The 20,636-nt window shown below is 54.0% G+C and overlaps 1 protein-coding gene across 5 annotated transcripts in view; it reads left to right on the top strand.

Moving 5' to 3' along the window:
* The first annotated feature begins 703 nt into the window (after nt 1-703).
* Nucleotides 704-20,636, top strand: part of SEC14L2 (SEC14 like lipid binding 2) — a 41,049-nt gene continuing 21,116 nt past the window's right edge. Inside the window, exons 1-4 of one of the 5 annotated variants that reach the window (XM_073312518.1) lie at nt 852-927; nt 3,574-3,737; nt 13,410-13,485; nt 20,302-20,345. In XM_073312518.1, coding sequence (XP_073168619.1) covers nt 3,660-3,737; nt 13,410-13,485; nt 20,302-20,345 — 198 coding nt within the window. In that variant the 5' untranslated portion in view covers nt 852-927; nt 3,574-3,659. Of the gene's footprint in view, nt 928-1,290; nt 1,408-3,573; nt 3,779-13,409; nt 13,486-20,301; nt 20,346-20,636 lie in introns of those variants that run through there. The other 4 variants (XM_073312519.2, XM_073312522.1, XM_073312520.2 and 1 more) reach the window with 4 other exon arrangements.

Genomic DNA, 20,636 nt, shown 5'->3' with positions numbered 1-20,636 from the left:
CAGGGGCTGCCCTGCTCCCTGGAGGGCCTCAGACTCAGGCAGGAATGTGGCATAGGGCTGCTTTTCTCTTCTCCCCCTCCTCTAAGCTGCACGGACTTTAGCTCAGCCGCCAACCAAGGGTCAGGACCCTAGTGCCCGACCCTGAAGGAACCTGGCCTGGAGTCAGTGGGAGCTGTGGGTGCTCAGCACGGCTCAGGGGCTGCTGAGAGACCTCCTGTTCCTTGGGTTCTTTGACTGGAGACTGCAAGGGAACAGTGTGCCTGCAAAATAAAAACGACAAAGGGGAGGGGGAGAACTCTGGCCTGGGACAAAGGTTTTCAAAGGCAGCTGTGTCTGGGGAGTGGGGCATGTCCTGTGTGTTGGTGGCGCAGACACTGGGGGATCTCTGGGTGAATTCATAATTTTGATCCAAAGGAACAAAACCAAAACTTGGCATCAAAATCTGCCACCTCTTCTCAGTGCAAACACACTCCTGCAGGGACCATCAAAGCTTTTGGCAGCAGCTGTGCCCAGGCAGGGCAGAGTCAGAGACCGAGAGGGCAAACTGGGCAACAGAGCAAGAGTCCAAGGCCAGAGGCACAGAAGTTACGTCTATTATCGCGGGTCGTCAAGGGGCAGGGGACTTACCCGACCGTGCCAGCCACGCACAAGGGCGGCTGCCCAACGCCTCTGCGGCTACACTGCCCTCTCTCCTGCCCGCAAAACCGGCCCAGCCCGGCCGCCTGCGCGCTCCCGGCGTGTCCGAGGCCCGGCGGGCGGCGGGGAGCGGCCCCTTTAAGGGGTGGGGCTCGCAGCCTGGCGCAGGAGGCTCCGCTCGGGACCGGGCTGCCGGGGCGCAGGAGGCTGCGGCCGCGGACCGGCGCCGGCGGGGCCATGAGTGGCCGGGTGGGAGACCTGAGCCCCGCGCAGGCGGAGGCGCTAGCCAAGGTGAGATCTGGTCCCTCTTCTCGGCAACGCCGGTCACTTCCTCCCGCCGGGGCGGTGTCGGTCTTCCCCGCGGGCGCCGCGCCTTCGAGACGCGGGGATCCCGGTGCTGGGCGCTGTACAAGCACCGAGGCCGGAGCAGGGGTCTCCGAGCGGCGCAAGGGCCTGGAGACAGCGCCGCTCTGCCCCGAGGCTGTTTGCCTGGCCTCGCCCGCAGGCCGTAAGCGAGACTTCGGATCTCCCTGCGCCCAGCTTCCGCAGGACCCTCCCGCTCCTCGGCCCCAGCCCCGGGGGAGTCGGGTGCCCGGAGCAGCCCAGGCCGGCGGCGGCAGCTGACTCGCGCGGGAGGCTCCGGGGCAGTGAGTGCAGCCCCGGCTGCCCTGGCCGAGGGACCCGCTCCGGGAGCGTGGTCGGGCTGGGGGCCGCCGAGCCCCTGGTAAGCTCCCTCCAGCCTGCGCAGCCGGGGCAGAGGAAGCTCTCCGGGTGAGTAGGAGCAGGGCCCCCCCGTACCCCGAGATGGGCCCGGAGCAGGGACGGGGACGCTGCTGGGCCCTAGGCGGGCACCTGGTTGCCTGGCGGCTAGCAGAGGGGGCTGGGCGCGAGGGAGTACCCTGGCCTGTGTCTGGCGGAAAAGGCTCACGGCCGCGGGCTGACTGCTCAGCAGTTGTTCCTTAAGCAGCTTCTGAATGAGAGCGCAGAGCGGCGGGGTCGCTGCCCAAGGTACCAGCACCCTGCTCCCCAGGGCGCCTCCTTCACGGAGCGGCTGGGAGCTTCCCCGCAGCCCGCACCGTTCCCGCAGTGCCGATTCCTCCCTGTGCCTGGGCCTTTGCACAGCGAAGCCTAAGGTCTTGTTCCCTGCAGCTCCTGGAGAGAAAGGTTTGGGCTGGAGTAGCTCTGAGCCCCTCCACAGCCTGTGCTCCTTCCCCATGTCATAGCACCTCTTGCAAGGCCAGCCAGGAAGAAGTGGCTTAACTCACATGGTTGCTTCTTTGCCCCCTCTCTGTTCCCCTCCTTGTAAACCGTGAGCCTTTCCTGCCTCCTGTGAGCCTTTCATCCCTGCTTCCCATCTTTCTTCCCCTTGCCCTTCTGCACACACTTGCTCTTTCCTAGTCTCTGTCCCAACATGCCCCTGTGGGGGCCTTTTGTGAAACTGCTCTTCCTTTGATGCTAACTCGGACCCATCTGTACTGGCCTCAGGAAGGGGAGAGAGGGCTGAGGGGGTGCTAAAGGAAAAGGCCCCTGTTCTGCAATCCAGCATTCTTGGATCCATACTTACATACAGCCCCCCGCCACTATTACAAATACCTGGGAAGCCTGAGCGTTGCTGGTGGCAACCACTGGCTCAGAGCTCCCTGTAGGGAGCAAGGGAGTTTGCTCAGCTGGGCTGGGAGAACCTCTTCCCCAGTGTGTTCGGAGGCAAGAGCTGTCGGCTTTGAATGGGCGTTTGTCAGTCTGGGGGAGCAAAACGTGGCTTTGTCGTATAGCACCTACTTCAGTGTATGTACAGGCAGGGATTTGTGCATGAAGGCAAACTGCACCCACCCCCAGTGTGCTCCTCTGCGCCCCTTCCTGTGGACCCCACTGCCTTGAGCCAGGTGTGCAGCATGAGCGGGAAGTACCATTTTTACATGCTCTGGGCATAGGTGCTAATGATGGCACCAGGCGGTGGAGAACCAGCCCCCACTGCATTTGAAGAGCGCATATGCTATAGGGATTTAAATCTGTTCCTCTAAAGGATAAAGAATAACCTTGTAGATAAGGTGTGCAAGTGGGTCCTGGGAGATTTGGAGTCTGTTCCTAGCTCTACCTGCGTGGACTATGGCAAGTGACTTAACCTTTGTGCCTCAGTTTCCCCAGCTCTAAAATAGGGACAATTCTATTTCCCTACTTCTCTGGCGGGTATTCATTAGTGCTTGGGGAACCTTGGCAGCCCTAGAAGTGCCGTGTGCTATCAACAGTTCTATTTTGCATTCTTCTCAGCTGGTTTTCGTGACTCCTCCTGTCAGTTTCAATGGAACTTTCAAGTTAAAATAAAAAGAAAATGAGGGATGGTGGCTGGCAGGGAAACCTCTCCCTCACCCCACTTCCTGGCATTCAAGGGAGAGGGAGGCCATGGGTTAAGAGTGGGACATCCCAGGAGCTTTCTGTGGTGTGTTTGTGTGGGAGTGAGGGAAGGATCACAACTAATCATCATGTACACAAGCAGGTCCTCCTATCTGTCTAGAAAGTAAACAAATCCAAGTGACAGTAACTTAGTGTAGAACTACATTCATAGCTGCCCTAAAGATCACCTGAAAGTCACCCTGAAACAGCATTCAAAGATGGCTACCTTCCCCATTGAAATCTGCATTCATCAGAGGAAGTCTCAGCTCCACAGATTTCACAGGGCTATGATGGCTGGCATAGGAAAGGTTTGTGGTGTTAGACTCGGGAGCCTGATTCTTGTACCTTGCATGGCCATTGACTCCTGTGCAAAGTTTCTGGGCAGCATTTCACCCCCCCAGCCCTCTTTCACACGTGTCAGTGATCTCACGAGGGGCAGGGCAGGGGAGAATCCGATTGCACACTGATTTATTTCTGGATGCAGTTCAGTTGGTTTTGATGATCTGTTGCATCATCCCAAACAACGACGTGTATCTTCCTTTAAAGGATCATGGAACATGGATCCCAAGATCCCAGCTCATTAACAATTGAGAGCCACTGTTGTCTGACGGCCGCGCAGGGCCCCCTGTGAAATGCATCGGTGGGTTGCAGCCTGGTTTCCAGCGGACAAGTGTCCACATGAAACCCAGAATGATTCAGCCTCAGCAGAGGTATGAAGGACTGCCTGGCCACAGTTGCCAACTTTCATGCGGTAAATAACCACCCTGACTTTCACAATAAGCCAAAAATCAAGCTAATCCCGTTTCAAAACAAGCCCCCAGAAAGCCAATCCCTAAAAACCCCAACACTCTATGTGATTAGATCCCCATGGCGTGCAGTTGGGGACAGTGGTGGGCCTCCTGTGCAACCCTGACTCTCCCACCCTTGCCCCTGCTTGCTGGGAGCTGATCAAAAAAAAAAAAAGAAGAAGCAACAAGCTACTAGTCAACAAGCAACTCACAAGCCAATTAAGCCAAAAATAAGCCCAATTTTGGCAGGTTTTTTTTGTGGGTTTGGCATGTCTGTGCCTGGGCAAGAGACTGAACAGTCCCTCACACCAAGAGGTGAATTCCTGGCACATTTGCATAGTAGTGAGGGGGAAGGGGAGGAAACTGGAAGGAGAGGTAGATATGCTGGAGGGTAGGGATAGGATACAGAGGGACCTAGATAAATTGGAGGATTGGGGCAAAAGAAATCTGATGAGGTTCAACAAGGACAAGCGCAGAGTCCTGCACTTAGGACGGAAGAATCCAATGCACCGCTACAGGCTAGGGACTGAATGGCTCGGCAGCAGTTCTGCAGAAAAGGACCTAGGGGTTACAGTGAACGAGAAGCTGGATATGAGTCAACAGTGTGCCCTTGTTGCCAAGAAGGCCAATGGCATTTTGGGATGTATAAGTAGGGGCATTGCCAGAAGATCGAGGGACATGATCGTTCCCCTCTATTCAACATTGGTGAGGCCTCATCTGGAGTACTGTGTCCAGTTTTGGGCCCCACACTACAAGAAGGATGTGGATAAATTGGAGAGAGTCCAGTGGAGGGCAACAAAAATGATTAGGGGTCTGGAACACATGACTTATGAGGAGAGGCTGAGGGAACTGGGATTGTTTGGTCTATGGAAGAGAAGAATGAGGGGGGATTTGATAGCTGCTTTTAACTACCTGAAAGGTGGATCCAAAGAGGATGGATCTAGACTATTCTCAGTGATAGCAGATGACAGGACAAGGAGTAATGGTGTCAAGTTGCAGTGGGGGAGGTTTAGATTGGATATTAGGAAAAACTTTTTCACTAAGAGGGTGGTGAAACACTGGAATGCGTTGCCTAGGGAGGTGGTGGAATTTCCTTCCTTTGAGGTTTTTAAGGTCAGGCTTGACAAAGCCCTGGCTGGGATGATTTAGATGGGATTGGTCCTGCTCTGGGCAGGGGGTTGGACTAAGGGTATGTCTACACTATGGAATAAGGTCGAATTTATAGAAGTCGGTTTTTTAGAAATCGGTTTTATATATTCGAGTGTGTGTGTCCCCACAGAAAATGCTCTAAGTGCATTAACTCGGCGGAGCGCTTCCACGGTACCGAGGCTAGAGTCGACTTCCGGAGCGTTGCACTGTGGGTAGCTATCCCACAGTTCCCGCAGTCTCCGCTGCCCATTGGAATTCTGGGTTGAGATCCCAATGCCTGATGGGGCTAAAACATTGTCGCAGGTGGTTCTGGGTACATATCGTCAGGCCCCCGTTCCCTCCCTCCCTCCGTGAAAGCAAGGGCAGACAATCATTTCGCGCCTTTTTTCCCTGAGTTACCTGTGCAGACGCCATACCACGGCATACCTATGTCTCCTGGGTGCTGGCAGACGCGGTACGGCATTGCTCCACAGTAGCAGCAACCCCTTGCCTTGTGGCAGCAGACGGTACAGTACGACTGGTAGCCGTCATCGTCATGTCCGAGGTGCTCCTGGCCACATCGGCTGGGAGCGCCTGGGCAGCCAAAGATGTAAAAGAGAGATGGAGTGGATCAAAACAAGAAATAGACCAGATTTGTTTTGTACTCATTTGCTTCCCCCCCTCCCCTGTCTAGGGGACTCATTCTTCTAGATCACACTGCAGTCACTCACAGAGAAGGTGCAGCGAGGTAAATCTAGCCATGTATCAATCAGAGGCCAGGCTAACCTTCTTGTTCCAATAAGGACAATAACTTAGGTGCACCATTTCTTATTGGAACCCTCCATGAAGTCCTGCCTGAAATACTCCTTGATGTACAGGCACCCCCTTTGTTGATTTTAGCTCCCTGAAGCCAACCCTGTAATCCGTGTCGTCAGTCGCCCCTCCCTCTGTCAGAGCAACGGCAGACAATCGTTCCGCGCCTTTTTTCTGTGCGGACGCCATACCAAGGCAAGCATGGAGGCCGCTCAGCTCACTTCGGCAATTAGGAGCACACTAAACACCACACGCATTATCCAGCAGTATATGCAGCACCAGAACCTGGCAAAGCGATACCGGGCGAGGAGGCGACGTCAGCGCAGTCACGTGAGTGATCAGGACATGGACACAGATTTCTCTGAAAGCATGGGCCCTGACAATGCATGCATCATGGTGCTAATGGGGCAGGTTCATGCTGTGGAATGCCGATTCTGGGCTCGGGAAACAAGCACAGACTGGTGGGACAGCATAGTGTTGCAGGTCTGGGACGATTCCCAGTGGCTGCGAAACTTTCGCATGCGTAAGGGCACTTTCATGGAACTTTGTGACTTGCTTTCCCCTGCCCTGAGGCGCATGAATACCAAGATGAGAGCAGCCCTCACAGTTGAGAAGCGAGTGGCGATAGCCCTGTGGAAGCTTGCAACGCCAGACAGCTACTGGTCAGTTGGGAATCAATTTGGAGTGGGCAAATCTACTGTGGGGGCTGCTGTGATGCAAGTAGCCCACGCAATCAAAGATCTGCTGATATCAAGGGTAGTGACCCTGGGAAATGTGCAGGTCATAGTGGATGGCTTTGCTGCAATGGGATTCCCTAACTGTGGTGGAGCCATAGACGGAACCCATATCCCTATCTTGGCACCGGAGCACCAAGCCGCCGAGTACATAAACCGCAAGGGGTACTTCTCAATAGTGCTGCAAGCTCTGGTGGATCACAAGGGACATTTCACCAACATCAACGTGGGATGGCCGGGAAAGGTGCATGATGCTCGCATCTTCAGGAACTCTGGTCTGTTTCAAAAGCTGCAGGAAGGGACTTTCTTCCCAGACCAGAAAATAACTGTTGGGGATGTTGAAATGCCTATATGTATCCTTGGGGACCCAGCCTACCCCTTAATGCCATGGCTCATGAAGCCGTACACAGGCAGCCTGGACAGTAGTCAGGAGCTGCTCAACTACAGGCTGAGCAAGTGCAGAATGGTGGTAGAATGTGCATTTGGACGTTTAAAAGCGCGCTGGCGCAGTTTACTGACTCGCTTAGACCTCAGCGAAACCAATATTCCCACTGTTATTACTGCTTGCTGTGTGCTCCACAATATCTGTGAGAGTAAGGGGGAGACGTTTATGGCGGGGTGGGAGGTTGAGGCAAATCGCCTGGCTGCTGGTTACGCGCAGCCAGACACCAGGGCGGTTAGAAGAGCACAGGAGGGCGCGGTACGCATCAGAGAAGCTTTGAAAACCAGTTTCATGACTGGCCAGGCTACGGTGTGAAAGTTCTGTTTGTTTCTCCTTGATGAAACCCCCCGCCCCTTGGTTCACTCTACTTCCCTGTAAGCTAACCACCCGCCCCTCCTCCCTTCAATCACCGCTTGCAGAGGCAATAAGGTCATTGTTGCTTCACATTTATGCATTCTTTATTCATTCATCACACAAATAGGGGGATGATTACCAAGGTAGCCCGGAGGGGTGGTGGAGGAGGGAAGGAAAATGCCACACAGCACTTTAAGCACAGCACTTTAAAAGTTTACAACTTTAAAATTTATTGAATGACAGCCTTCTTTTTTTGGGGCAATCCTCTGTGGTGGAGTGGCTGGTTGGCCAGAGGCCCCCCCACCGCGTTCTTGGGCGTCTGGGTGTGGAGGCTATGGAACTTGGGGAGGAGGGCGGTTGGTTACAGAGGGGCAGCAGTGGCAGTCTGTGCTCCAGCTGCCTTTGCTACAGCTCAACCATACACTGGAGCATACTGGTTTGGTCCTGCAGCAGCCTCAGCATTGAATCCTGCCTCCTCTCATCACGCTGCCGCCACATTTGAGCTTCAGCCCTGTCTTCAGCCCGCCACTTACTCTCTTCAGCCCGCCACCTCTCCTCCCGGTCATTTTGTGCTTTCCTGCACTCTGACATTATTTGCCTCCACGCATTCGTCTGTGCTCTGGCAGTGTGGGAGGACAGCATGAGCTCGGAGAACATTTCATCGCGAGTGCGTTTTTTTTTCTTTCGAAGCTTCACTAGCCTCTGGGAAGGAGAAGATCCTGTGATCATTGAAACACATGCAGCTGGTGGAGAAAAAAAAGGGACAGCGGTATTTAAAAAGACACATTTTATAAAACAGTGGCTACACTCTTTCAGGGTAAACCTTGCTGTTAACATTACATACATAGCACATGTGCTTTCGTTACAAGGTCGCATTTTGCCTCCTCCCACCGCGTGACTACCCCCTCAACCTTCCCCCCTCCCTGTGGCTAACAGCGGGGAACATTTCTGTTTAGCCACAGGCAAACAGCCCAGCAGGAATGGGCTCCTCTGAGTGTCCCCTGAAGAAAAGCACTCTATTTCAACCAGGTGACCATGAATGATATCTCACTCTCCTGAGGATAACACAGAGAGATAAAGAACGGATGTTGTTTGAATGCCAGCAAACATACACTGCAGTGCTTTGTTCTACAATGATTCCCGAGTACGTGTTACTGGCCTGGAGTGGTAAAGTGTCCTACCATGAAGGACGCAATAAGGCTGCCCTCCCCAGAAACCTTTTGCAAAGGCTTTAGGACTACATCTAGGAGAACCGCAAATGCCAGGGCAAAGTAATCCTTTCACATGCTTGCTTTTAAACCATGTATAGTATTTTAAAAGGTACACTCACCAGAGGTCCCTTCTCCGCCTGCTGGGTCCAGGAGGCAGCCTTGGGTGGGTTTGGGGGGTACTGGCTCCAGGTCTAGGGTGAGAAACACTTCCTGGCTGTCAGGAAAACCGGTTTCTCCGCTTGCTTGCTGTGAGCTATCTACAACCTCCTCCTCATAATCATCTTCTTCGTCCCCAAAACCTGCTTCCGTATTGCCTCCATCTCCATTGAAGGAGTCAAACAACACGGCTGGGGTAGTGGTGGCTGAACCCCCTAAAATGGCATGCAGCTCATCATAGAAGCGGCATGTTTGGGGCTCTGACCCAGAGCGGCTGTTCGCCTCTCTGGTTTTCTGGTAGGCTTTCCTCAGCTCCTTCAGTTTCACGCGGCACTGCTTCGGGTCCCTGTTATGGCCTCTGTCCTTCATGCCCTGGGAGATTTTCACAAAGGTTTTGGCATTTCGAAAACTGGAACAGAGTTCTGATAGCACGGATTCCTCTCCCCAAACAGCGATCAGATCCCGTACCTCCCGTTCGGTCCATGCTGGAGCTCTTTTGCGATTCTGGGACTCCATCATGGTCACCTGTGCTGATGAGCTCTGCATGGTCACCTGCAGCTTGCCACGCTGGCCAAACAGGAAATGAGATTCAAAAGTTCGCGGTTCTTTTCCTGTCTACCTGGCCAGTGCATCTGAGTTGAGAGTGCTGTCCAGAGCAGTCATAATGGAGCACTCCGGGATAGCTCCCGGAGGCCAATACCATCGAATTGTGTCCACAGTACCCCGAATTTGAGCCGGCCACGTCGATTTAAGCGCTAATCCACTTGTTGGGGTGGAGTAAGGAAATCGATTTTAAGAGCCCTTTAAGTCGAAATAAAGGGCTTCATTGTGTGGACGGGTGCAGGTTTACATCGATTTAACGCTGCTAAATTCGACCTAAAGTCCTAGTGTAGACCAGGGCTAGATGTCCTCCAGAGGTCCCTTCCAACTCTGATATTCTATGATTCTAAGGGGGCAATTTATCCTGTTGCTGGCTGTTTGACCTCTTCTGTGGCTAAACGTAGGGCCTGCAGGGTTGTCAAGCCAACACCTTGTGCTACTGCTTACATTTGATTTTAAATGTGTAGACACAAACTTCAAACAAACCAAGACCCCAAAAGACAGGCTGGGGATGTCCAAATCTCTCCCTTTGAGGTGAAGCTGGAACCTGCCATGTGTCCTAATGTCAGGGGCAATTTGGAGACTCCTCTGCCTTTTTGACTCAGGCTGTAGCAGGACGGAGGAGTTGCCCGCCTGGAACAGACCCAAGGAACCTCTGCTAGAGCCAGGACACTGAACTAGTGGCCAGCACTAGATACTTCAGAGGCAGGTATCAAAACCCTTCCATAAGGGACAATAATGCCTCCCAGAAAGTTCCCTCCCAGACTGTAGGCGCTGAGAGATCTGAGGCCAAATTTCCAGGGATGCTGGGGGCTTGAAGCTCCCTTGGTTTCAAATGAGGTTGGGGGTGCTCAGCACTTGGAAAACCATGTCTCAAGTCAGACACCCAAAATCAGGGACAGTCTCAAAAATGTGGACCTTAAGAATAACAAGCCCATTTGGGGGCCATTTCTAGCCACAGATTTATGGGTGTGCGGTTACATCTTGGAGCAGGAAGGTTGATCTCCTTTACACATTTTTATTCTTTCTGATAATCACTATAAACACCTTATTCTTTTTTCAAAACCCTATCAAACTCTTTACCTCACCCATGTCTTGTGGCAGCGAGCTCCAGAGAGATAAATTAGACATTTTAAGTGTTTCCTCCTATCAGTTTTAGCTGTGTTGCCTTTTAATGTCTTGGGGGGTCCTCTTGTTTTTATATTATAAGAGGCAGACTAGGATGAGATCAGTGAGGATGGAGGGGGTATTTTAGATGGACAGTCGAATTAGAGAGAGATGGATTTTAAGCACTGGGAAGGTCGGGGAAGTTTTGCAAACTGAGAAGTGTTATATTCTCTGCAGAGGGTCTGATCTGATGCATAGTTGCATGTAACTGAAATCTCTTTTGTGCAATATCTTTGGTTCGAGGAATCAGAGATTGGGCACAGCATTAATTGACAACAGATCTTTAGAAATTCTCCTCTCCTGTTTCCCGGAGCTACTGATGGGCTTTCATCCTATCTTCCCTTCGCAATGCTCCTCCGGGGTGCTGTTCTCAAGGCAAAGGAATTAATCTCAGATTTAATTACACCTAATTTCAGACCACAATAATCTAACCAGCCCCATTAAGAAGTGAAGGGAAGGACCTAGAGTGCTGTGCCCCTCTGAGATTTATGCTATTCATTGCCCTGGTGCGGCTGACCCCGGTGTGTGTCGTGGAAGGGGGGGGGGGGGGATCAGCTGATCTGCAGGCTCAGGCTTAACTCGCATATCTGTTATTTGGGACTGATTCCTCCCCTGTCCTTTGCACCCCCGTGTTGGGTTTGCCATTGACCAAGGCACCTGCTGGGGCTCCCCTGCTGCCTCTCAAACTGGTGGCAATGTTGTACTGCACAGCAGCCTGCCGGGGGTGCGTGCATAGCGATTCCCAGCCACTAAGCCCTTGTTCTCCATATATCGGACAGGAATCAGCTCTGTGATTCAGAACAGGACTGCCAACCCAAGGAGAGAAATGCTGCATCCTACACAAATTGCCCACATGCTGCCATCCATGTGTCTTTGTGCCCTATGCCAGTACCTGAAGGGTCCCTTCAGGAACCCTAGAGACCTCTTTAGACCCCCTAAAGATTGCTTTAATGCCTCCCCTTTTGGGAGACTGAGATCAGGGCTACCCTGTATCACTGACCCCCATTTCCCTTCCAGCTCAGCTATGCTGTTCCTCACTTGGCCAGAAGGAGCCTTGTTGAGCATGACAAGCATCCCCTCTCGCGGGGTGGGATGTGCTGCCCTGCGCCCAGCACTGCAAGGCATTAGACGTGCTCCACCACCCCACCTGGCTCCCCTCACAGCCGTGTCCAGGGTTGAGCTGGTTAGCTGGCCAGGTGTAGGGAGGTCCCCAGTAGACTTCATGGTATCTTTGGCCCCTACAGGAAGCTCTTTCTGGGGTGGTTTGGGGAAGCGTTGCTCTGGGTGGGGGAGTGTTGTGGTGACTGGCAGTCTGGCTAGGGCAGGAAGGCTTCATCCCTTACACTTCCCCTATGAACGGTCAGACCCTGGGTTAGGCTCATCTCATGGAGAGCTTGGTTCCACAGCCAGACCAGACCCCATCTCGCCCCTGCCTGGGGCCTGGGCTCTGTGCCAGCACTTCCTAAGGAGCGCAGTGGGCTGAGTGACCAGTGGCCCTGCTTCTTCTTTGCTCGCTTCCTGCTTGTGCCTTTGAACTGCCTTTGGTCTGCCCCTATTCCCAGGGCGGTCTGGGCCTGGGCAGCCCCCAGTTAAAATTACAAGAACCCCAGGGCTGAGGCCAAGCCCCCTTTGCCCACCACATCTCTTATGCTGGCCGGGGAGTCCCCTTATGCAAGGGCTATTCCCAGGAGCAGTAACAACCCCCTTGTGCTGCCCAAGTGCCGTGACCCTTCTGGCACGAGCGATTGCTGGGGAACAGTCCTTGATGGAGCTGGCTCCTCACTGGCTCATGGCTTTGACGATCAGGACTACGGCCTTGATCTGGCAGTGGCAGCATGAAAACCAGAGCTGTGTGCTGAGCGTGATCGATGAAAGCACTGAAATGCCCTTGCGAACAAGAGACCCAAGCTGAAAGCAACTGGAGTCCCAGCCTGACACCCAGTGCACAGGACCTCGGGTGGGTGTGGGTCACAGGACTGAAATATTAACTTGTGGGGGCAGGAGGGGGATGCCAGTTGTCTGAAAGACATCAGCCACACAGGCAGTTGTACTGTATAGGCTGCTGCGTGGGGTGGGGTGGAAGGAGAAGAATGCCCCCTTGGAGTGACGCCTTGGAAAGGAGCAGCAGGGAAACACCCTGCCAGCAAGATCTGTGGGGCTGTGGACAGGCCTGCCGGGGAGGTGGTGGGAATGCCTCCCATGGGACCCTGCAGCTAGACTGGACAGAGAACAACTCTGTCTCCAGCCCAGAGAGCTGGACTAGATGAGACCTAATGGGTCTCTTCCACTCCACAGCGTCTTCCCTGGAGCCCTGATCTCTAGGGGCCTGGGTATGCTGCCATGCTGAAGAGCTCCTTATTAGACAGCGCCCTGCCTCCGCCCCTCAATACTCCTTCAGTGCCTGCAGCCAGCCCTGCCTGCAGCATAAGCGATGGCAGAAAGGGAGAGACACCCCACCTCCCACCCCCCCTGGAAGTCACTGCAGTCTGAGCATCTCCAGTTGGGGCTCAAACATTGGGCTCAGGCCTTTTGCTGTTCTGTAGCCCCCAGCTCCAGGAGCACAAGGCCCATGCAGGAGACACGTCCTGCTGTAGACCTGCTCAGCAGTCGTTTTGCCCTTTGGTCTTGGTGGCCGAGGGAAGCAGGTCAGGCGTGTGAGAGGCCTTGGCCAGATGGCAGGGCAGGCATGGGGCTGTCTGTGGACTGGCAGCTGGGCACTTCCTGGGCAGCTGCATGCAACCGTGCCCCTTGGGAGTCTACCTTCTCCTTGCCTCTGCCTTGACTAAAGTCTAGCCGTGGGATCAACCTTGGGAGTCTCAGGGCCCAGCACCTGGGGATGAACGGGGCGGGTCATGGGGGGCTGAGTGAGAAGTCCTGGCCTCTGCACTGAGCTTGCAAACCCTGCAGTGCCCAGTTGGTGCCTCCAGCTTTGCTGGTCCTGCACTGGGAAGTGCCCATGATGTCGTCCCTGCTCCTCTTCTCTCTGCAGTTCCGCGAGAACCTCCAGGATGTGCTGCCCTACCTTCCCCATCAGGACGACTACTTCCTCTTGCGCTGGCTCAGAGGTAATGGGGGCTGGAGGGAGGGGGGAGATGCGGTGTGGAGCCAAGCTAGCCCTAGCTGCCCCCCAGCACCCAGCCCCTTGAGCCAAGATCAGCCGCAGGCACTGAGCCACTGCTAGAGCTTTCTTGTTGTTCCCACTCCTGTGAGACAGGAAGAAAATGGACGGGCCTGAGTTTGCCTGGGGTGTTTTAGGTTTGTCAAGTAGAGGGAGTGGGGCGTGTCACCACTGAGCAGGGAAGGGGGGAAATGCCTCCTTGGGCACAAGAGGAGGGAATGGCAGGGAGGGGGAGAATGCCCTTGCTGAGCCCCGGGGAGGAGGGGGAAGGGGCAATCCCTTAGCACCACAGGGGCACTCATGAGCTTTTGCTGTAGGATTCAGACCCCAGGCTCCAAGCAGCCCTGGGATGTCGTCTGAGTGCAGTGGAAGATGGTTCAGGTGTGGGAACTGGATCAGAGGAGGGAGAAGCTGCTCTTTTGTCTGGGGCAGCTGCGGTTTTGGGTTATACACAAACCCTGTGAGCAGGCACAGGGAGCTAGCCGCGTTTCTTGGTTGCATTAGCTGTGGCTCGAGCCAGCCCTGCAGCAGGGAACCCAGAGGAGAAAGGGCTAAGAGCTCAGCTCTGTGAGAGGTCTGGGCCCTGGCCATGGCAGAGCCAGCCTGCTCTGTCTGGAGCATGAATGGGCTGACTTGGCTTGTGGGGGCACATGGCTTCCTGAACACCCAGGCCTGAGTGTTTCCAGCCCTGCTGCTCCTCTCACATGGGGCCTGAGTCCTGGAGGGATCCCCAGGTCTGATTCCCAGCTGGGGGCACCAGTGGGACACCCCACAGTTACAGCCAAGCAGGGAAGAAAGACTAACAGCATCCCAGTGGCAGCCATGACATCTTTGCCTTTGAGTCACAAATGGGCAGGGAGCGCATCCATATGGGGAGGCAGGGAAAGGGCCTGTCCCTGTGGGAGAAGAGCAGGGCCTTGGCTGCCAGGGTGCACATCTCTCTGCAGCGTGAAGATGGCCCTGTCCTGTCAAGGAGCTTTTATTTCCCTGGCCTGGCCCTCCCCTCCCCTGCAGGTGCATTCTGGATGGCTCTGTGCCATCTGCAGGAATCTGAGTGGGTTGGTACAGATCAGGCCGATATCACAGGCCGGATAAGGGGCCTTATCTTGGCGGGGGGGTGGGGCAGTGAACTGTGAGCTCTATTATCACAGAGAACTCCCTCCCTCCCACTTTCTCCCGCTATCTGTATTGAAAAGTCCAAAATTCAGAGTCTTGTCCAGCCCTGACCTGGGAGATTTCTATCCCCCTGCACAGAGGCCAGGCAATGCCAGATCCAGGGCAAGTCCCAGTACAAGGGGCTCTGTGGGTCCTGTCTGCTTGGCCTCTGTGCTAGGGGGAGGCGTCTAAAAGCACAGAGGGCTGCAGGTGCCTACCTCTCCTTGACTGGCCCATCCACCCTTCCTACCTTTGCATATCTCCCCCATCGGCTCTGACCTCCCAGGCTCTCACTGTAGCAGGCCCCAAAGAGAGGCCCTCCAAGATCAGGATCTTTCTACTTGGCCCCATGAAGCCAGGACCCTAAACACACCCACAAGGCCCTGAGATCACTGCTCTGGTCTAAGGGTGTGTGGAGTACTCCCAGCACTGAGAGCAGGAGGGGCGGGGGGGGGGGATCAGTCCGTCCAAGCAGTGGGCTGCTTTTAGTTTATGGGTGGAGGGTCAGCTCTGTAAGCACCCAGCTGGACAGCATGGGCCCAGGCCGCTTAGCCCCAGATTTACATTGTTCTGTCATTAAAATACAAGGCTTTTTACAAACCTCAGTGTTGGGACCAGCATTATAGCAAAGGGAACTCCTTCCCCTGCAGTCTCTGGGATCCACTCAGACACCAGAGTAAGCCAGCTGGTTTAGGACTCCTGCTTCCTATGCCAGAGGTCATGGGTTCAAATCCATCTGCTGTCATGGGGGTGTGGAGGGGGAGAAGAGTGCATGACTGGGACAGTAACCTTAGACGCAAGCTGGTGAGTGTGTGAGGGCCCCCTCCTCTGCCTGACCTGCAGCTAATCTGAGTCTGATATAGCCCCAGCTAGGGGGCTGAGGCTCTTTTGCTCAAGCTGCAGCAGCTCATGCTCTTAGCTCAGGAGGCCACCTGTGGGCTGGTCAAGATGGCGGCTGTCACATAATGGTCCTTTTGGGTGGATCCACGAATGAGGTTGGGTCTTAACACATGTTTCTACAAAGCCAAGTATTCTGCAGTACTGGTTCCGTACCCTACAGCACTGGTGCCAACCCCATGTGTTAAACAAATACTAAATTAAAAAACACAATTGCCTTCAAAATCACTAGACTTCATGAGCTCTCTGAGCAACTAGGTGGCTGAGGTAATATCTCCCTGGATCAATGTATTGCGGTGAGGGACAAGCTTTCAGGCTTCCACACAGCTCTTCCTCTATGCAAGCTCAAAAATGTCTCTCCCACCAACAGACGCTGATCTAACAAAAGATATTCCCTCATCCCCTTTGACTCTCCAGCGTCCAACACGTTGGCAGGACCAACCCGTCTGCACCACCCCTGCATCCAATCAACTTTCTGCTTCTTTTGCTTTGCCGTCTGCTTTCAGAGCCTTTAGAGGACATTGGGGTCTGAGTGTCGGGCTATTCTCCACAAACCCAAGGGCCAGAAACTTACTGTATTTTCCACTGAATGCGTCCAATGAAGTGAGCTGTAGCTCACGAAAGCTCATGCGTAAATAAATTGGTTAGTCTCTAAGGTGCCACAAGTCCTCCTTTTCTCTTAGTGAATACAGACTAACACGGCTGCTACTCTGAAACCTTACTTAGGTGTGATTCTCACCTAATCACTCGACTCTGGAGGCTGGGACTTGCTGACAAGACACCGACTCGCATGAGCTCAGGGATAAAGCCCAGACAGTTGGGGACACTGCCCCGGCAAACGCGGCAGGGCTTGGGAGATAGCTGCAGGGCTTTTTCTTAGGGCAGATTCGCCCACTTGACAAGCTCCCACGAAGGCTCTGCCTGTTGGACTTTACAAAGCAGCTAAGCACTGTGATTGGAGACAGGGCAAGAAATGGAGCTTTCTGTGAGGAGCTTTCTGTGAAAAAAGGAGCTCACTGTTCACCCTCTCTCCCGCAGAGGTGAGGTAAAGCTGCTCTGGCACAGAACCCAGGGGATTTAAGCCCTAGCAGCCCCTCCAAGAGAGATCATAAAGGGAGCTATTAAGGGGGGAGGGGTGTTGCAAAGCCATTGATCTGTGCACTCCTGCACCACAGGCCAGTCTCCTTCCCTTGAGCCTGGGTGTTAGGGGGCTTATTCCTTCATGCACTTACTTCCCTGGTCCTTCTCGCATGAACAGAGAGCAACAATACCCAAAGTCCAAAGGTGCAAACAATTCAATGTTTATTGAGGGGAGCTTCCAGCAAGCATGATTCCAGTTTCCTTCCTTAGTGTCCCCCTTCCCAGCTCTGACACCACAGAGCCTTACACCTGTGCCCCTGTTCCCATTCCTGACCTTAGCCAAACATGATTCCAATTCCCCCCCCCCCATTCCCTGTTTCCATTCCCCCCCCTTACTTCCAGATTGACTGGAGACTATATAGTAAAATTTGAGTTCTGCTTAGCTATACCTTAACTTATCATTTTACTGAAATTTAACTAACCAATCCTAACATATTGTAACATGAGTATTTAACCAATTATATCCCACCACCTTAATTAGTTTACACTCAGCAAAATTAATTATACAGCAGACAGAAACAATCACAGAACCAGACAGAGACCATGCAAATAAACAATAGCAAAGTGGGAACTATAATGACAAAACAATACAGAAGTGAGGATTTCACAACTACATCTATAAAGACATAAGGGTTTCCCAGCTGTGTCTATTGATAAGTGAGTTCTTGCCACACAGGTTGCTATCAAACTAAGTTTCCTCTTACAGCTTCCAGGCACTTCCCTTTCTCTGGAGGCGATAGGCATTATCAGGACAGGAGTGTATCCTAACAGCCCAATAGCACCTTATTTCAATGTGACTAGGTTGGAATGTGAGGAGGTGACCGGTCGCTTCCCAGCTTATGGCTGCCTCTGCTGCTTAGCCAAAGGCCTTAGCCTAAGAACAGGGCCTCAGACTGTCACAGTGAGAGAAGGACCTTACACCGGCAGACAGTGATTTTGATTATCTCTTTTGTACCTCTATAACTAGCCGAGTGATAAGAATACACCTAAATTCTTAGAGTACAGGCCTTTACAGACAGGCCTGAATATCTACATCCTAACACTGGGGTTAGGTTCCAGCTTCTCCTCCTAAGGAGCGGAGCCTGCTGGCTGGGGGTGGGGGGAGAGGGGGCTCCAGCATGGCATTGGGGAGCACAGGCCACTGGCTGCATAGAGGTGGGAGATCACTGTGCAGCTTGCCTCTGGGACACGGACTCAGCAGTGAGGCTGCACCCAACCCTGACACAGTGCAAGGACTGGGCCTGTCCCAGAAACCACCCCAGGGCCCTGCCCCTCTGTGCCAGGTTCACCAGATGTGGGCAGGCAGGCACAGCAAGGCCAGGCTCCAAGTGTGGAGGGCCTTAATGTGGGGGAATCCAGGTGTGAGTAGAGAGGGTTCTGTGTAGGGCAATCTGGGTGCAGGCGGCTCACTGGGGGATTCGGGTGTAGGGGGGATCTGGATGGACAAAGGATTGTTGAGGGCTTCTGGGTGCAAAGGGACTCTGCAGGGGGGTCCAAGTGAAGGTAATTGGGTCTCAGCAGGAAGGGTGTCTGGGAGGGATAGAGCTCAGCACGGGGGTTTGGGTGTAGGGAGCTCAGTGTGGGGGTCCTCATGCTGGGGGAGTAGGGCTCAGTGGGGTGGGGATCCAGGTGCAGCTGGTTGGGGCTTGGTAGGGTGGGGGTACGGGTGGGTTGTTGGGGTGGTGCAGGGTGAGTGGGGCTCATTGGGGTGGGTTCTGAGTGCAGAGAGGTGAGGCTCAGTGGGAGGGTCTGGGTATGAGGGGGTCTGGATGCACGGGGGTTGGGTGGATGGGTTAGCAGCTCCCTGTTCAGGGACCCCCCCCTGCAGCTGAGGAGCAATAGGTACAGGAAGCGCACGTGGGTGTGTGTTGGTGGGGGAGGGGGGGCAGTTTGCAGAGCTTCCTACAGCTGGGGGAGAAATCTGGGGGTGGGTCTGATGCAGAGGAAGAGGAAATTCTGTCCTGCCCAGCCCAGCGCAGGGTAGGAGGCACCAGCCAGGTCTTCCCCAGTCCCACCTCCTGCCCTGCAGTGATTTACCGCTCTGCCGGCTGCCCTGGGCACCGGACACATACTACTGAGGAGAGTCGCTCTTGTGGCTTCCCTTTGCCTCTGTCATGGAGTGTAGGGCAGTCAGGGCCCTGCACGCCCCACTTCCTGCAATTCACCATGACCAACAGCCAGCCAGTAAAACAGAAGATTTATTAGATGACGGAAACACACTCTAAAACATAGCATGTAGGTACAGAAAACATAGCTTGTAGGTACAGGGGATTGTTGGGGGCTTCTGGGTGCAAAGGGACTCTGCAGGGGGGGTCCTCAGTCAGATGCCTCTTGGGGAGTGGGGAGCCCAGACCCAGGTTCTGGGCCTCCCCCCATCTCCCCAGCCATCTCCAAACTGAAACCCCTTCCTGCTGCCTCACCTAGCCACACCCCCAGCCTTTGTCCAGTTTCCCAGGCAGAAGGTGTCACCTGGCCCCAACCCGCTCCTGGGCTCAGGTTATGAAGGGCAGCCACCAGTGCTGGCCATCAAGATCATCCTTCAGTGAAGTCACACCCCTATTTCCCATCACCATCTAGTATTGGTGCAGTACCGCAGGGAAACAGAGGCACGCCCTGTGTTAGCAGAAGACAGTAAACTAGTAAAACTCCCATGCAAAATTACCAGGTTAATATTCCCTACTCCATCACAGCTTCCCTGGCAGAAAGTCATTTTTCTGCAGGGAAGCACAGAAATCTGTGCGGGACATAAATTCTGTTCATATGCAGTGGTGCAGAATTTCCCCAGGAGTATCTTATAGGGGAATCGCCTGGTTTCTGCTCAGGTGTGTCTACTTGGTAACTAAGGTTGGCTGGTCCGAAGCCTCTAGCTCTTAAAGGGGCATGCCATCCTAATCCAGGCCCCTTGCTGGTCCCTGCATGTATCAGACTCAGAGCTCCTGGCTTCCATGACTGGAAAGCATGGCCACCTGTTGGTTCCTGCTAGCTCTGCGGAGCTAACTCAGCTGAGGGAGATGGAGTCTATTCCATCCTGTGGAACCTCAGCAGAACTGTCCAGCAGTCAGTGACTTCTGCACAACTCCCTGCTGGCATCACTGGCTGCAGAATAATAATGGGAAGGAGCTTTTCTCTTGCAGGTCTTTGGTTTGGATGCAGCCCAGGTAGTGGTGGTGGGGATTGGAACTCATCAGCATCTGATGGTAGGCAGGTGGCTTGTGCGCAATGAGTTGGTGGGTCTCAGCCCAGTGTGCAGCAGGCAGATATCCACATAAAACAAATTGCCACCCTAGCTGGTGCTATTCACTCCAATAGTGGCAGCTCAGCTGAGAAGCCATGGACTGAATGGGTCACGTGGACTGATCCCAGGAGTTCAGTCCCTCTGGTTGAGGGGCCAGGAACAATTCGGGGGCTGATTTTTCCCTGCTACTCCTGTACCTTACTGGCGCTGTGCTCCAGCCTCCAGTGCTGCCCTGCTGGCATCGTTCACCAGCAGGAACTCCTTGGGGCAAGCTTTTCAGATGGGTAATAACAGAATGGGCCTGGCCATGAGCATAACCTCCCCGTTCTGTTGCAGCTCGATGTTTCGACCTGCAGAAATCCGAGGCCATGGTCCGCAAGGTAAGAGAGCCTCCCAACCCCCATTCCTGGGGTTTCTACATCCCAAAGAGGGGGTGGGGGAGAGAACAAAAACAGTCCCCAAGCCCTGTGCCCCTGCACTGCCCACCCCTCTGTACACACATGCTGATTCCAACAGGATCCAAGCCCATGATCCCATGTGTGCAGCCATTGATAAACCTGCCCAGGCCCCCTAGCTACATGGCGGGCACTCCCAGCCTCTGGTTCCACAGAGTCCCGCTCACACCAGAAGTCTTTGAAGTATTTATTTAATTGATTGCTCTTATCTTATAT

The sequence above is a fragment of the Lepidochelys kempii genome, chromosome 15 (genome assembly GCF_965140285.1).
Source record: "Lepidochelys kempii isolate rLepKem1 chromosome 15, rLepKem1.hap1, whole genome shotgun sequence".
Lineage (NCBI taxonomy): Eukaryota > Metazoa > Chordata > Testudines > Cheloniidae > Lepidochelys > Lepidochelys kempii.
The sequence above is the reverse complement of the archived record's forward strand: the minus strand, read 5'-3'. Positions and strand labels throughout refer to the sequence as shown.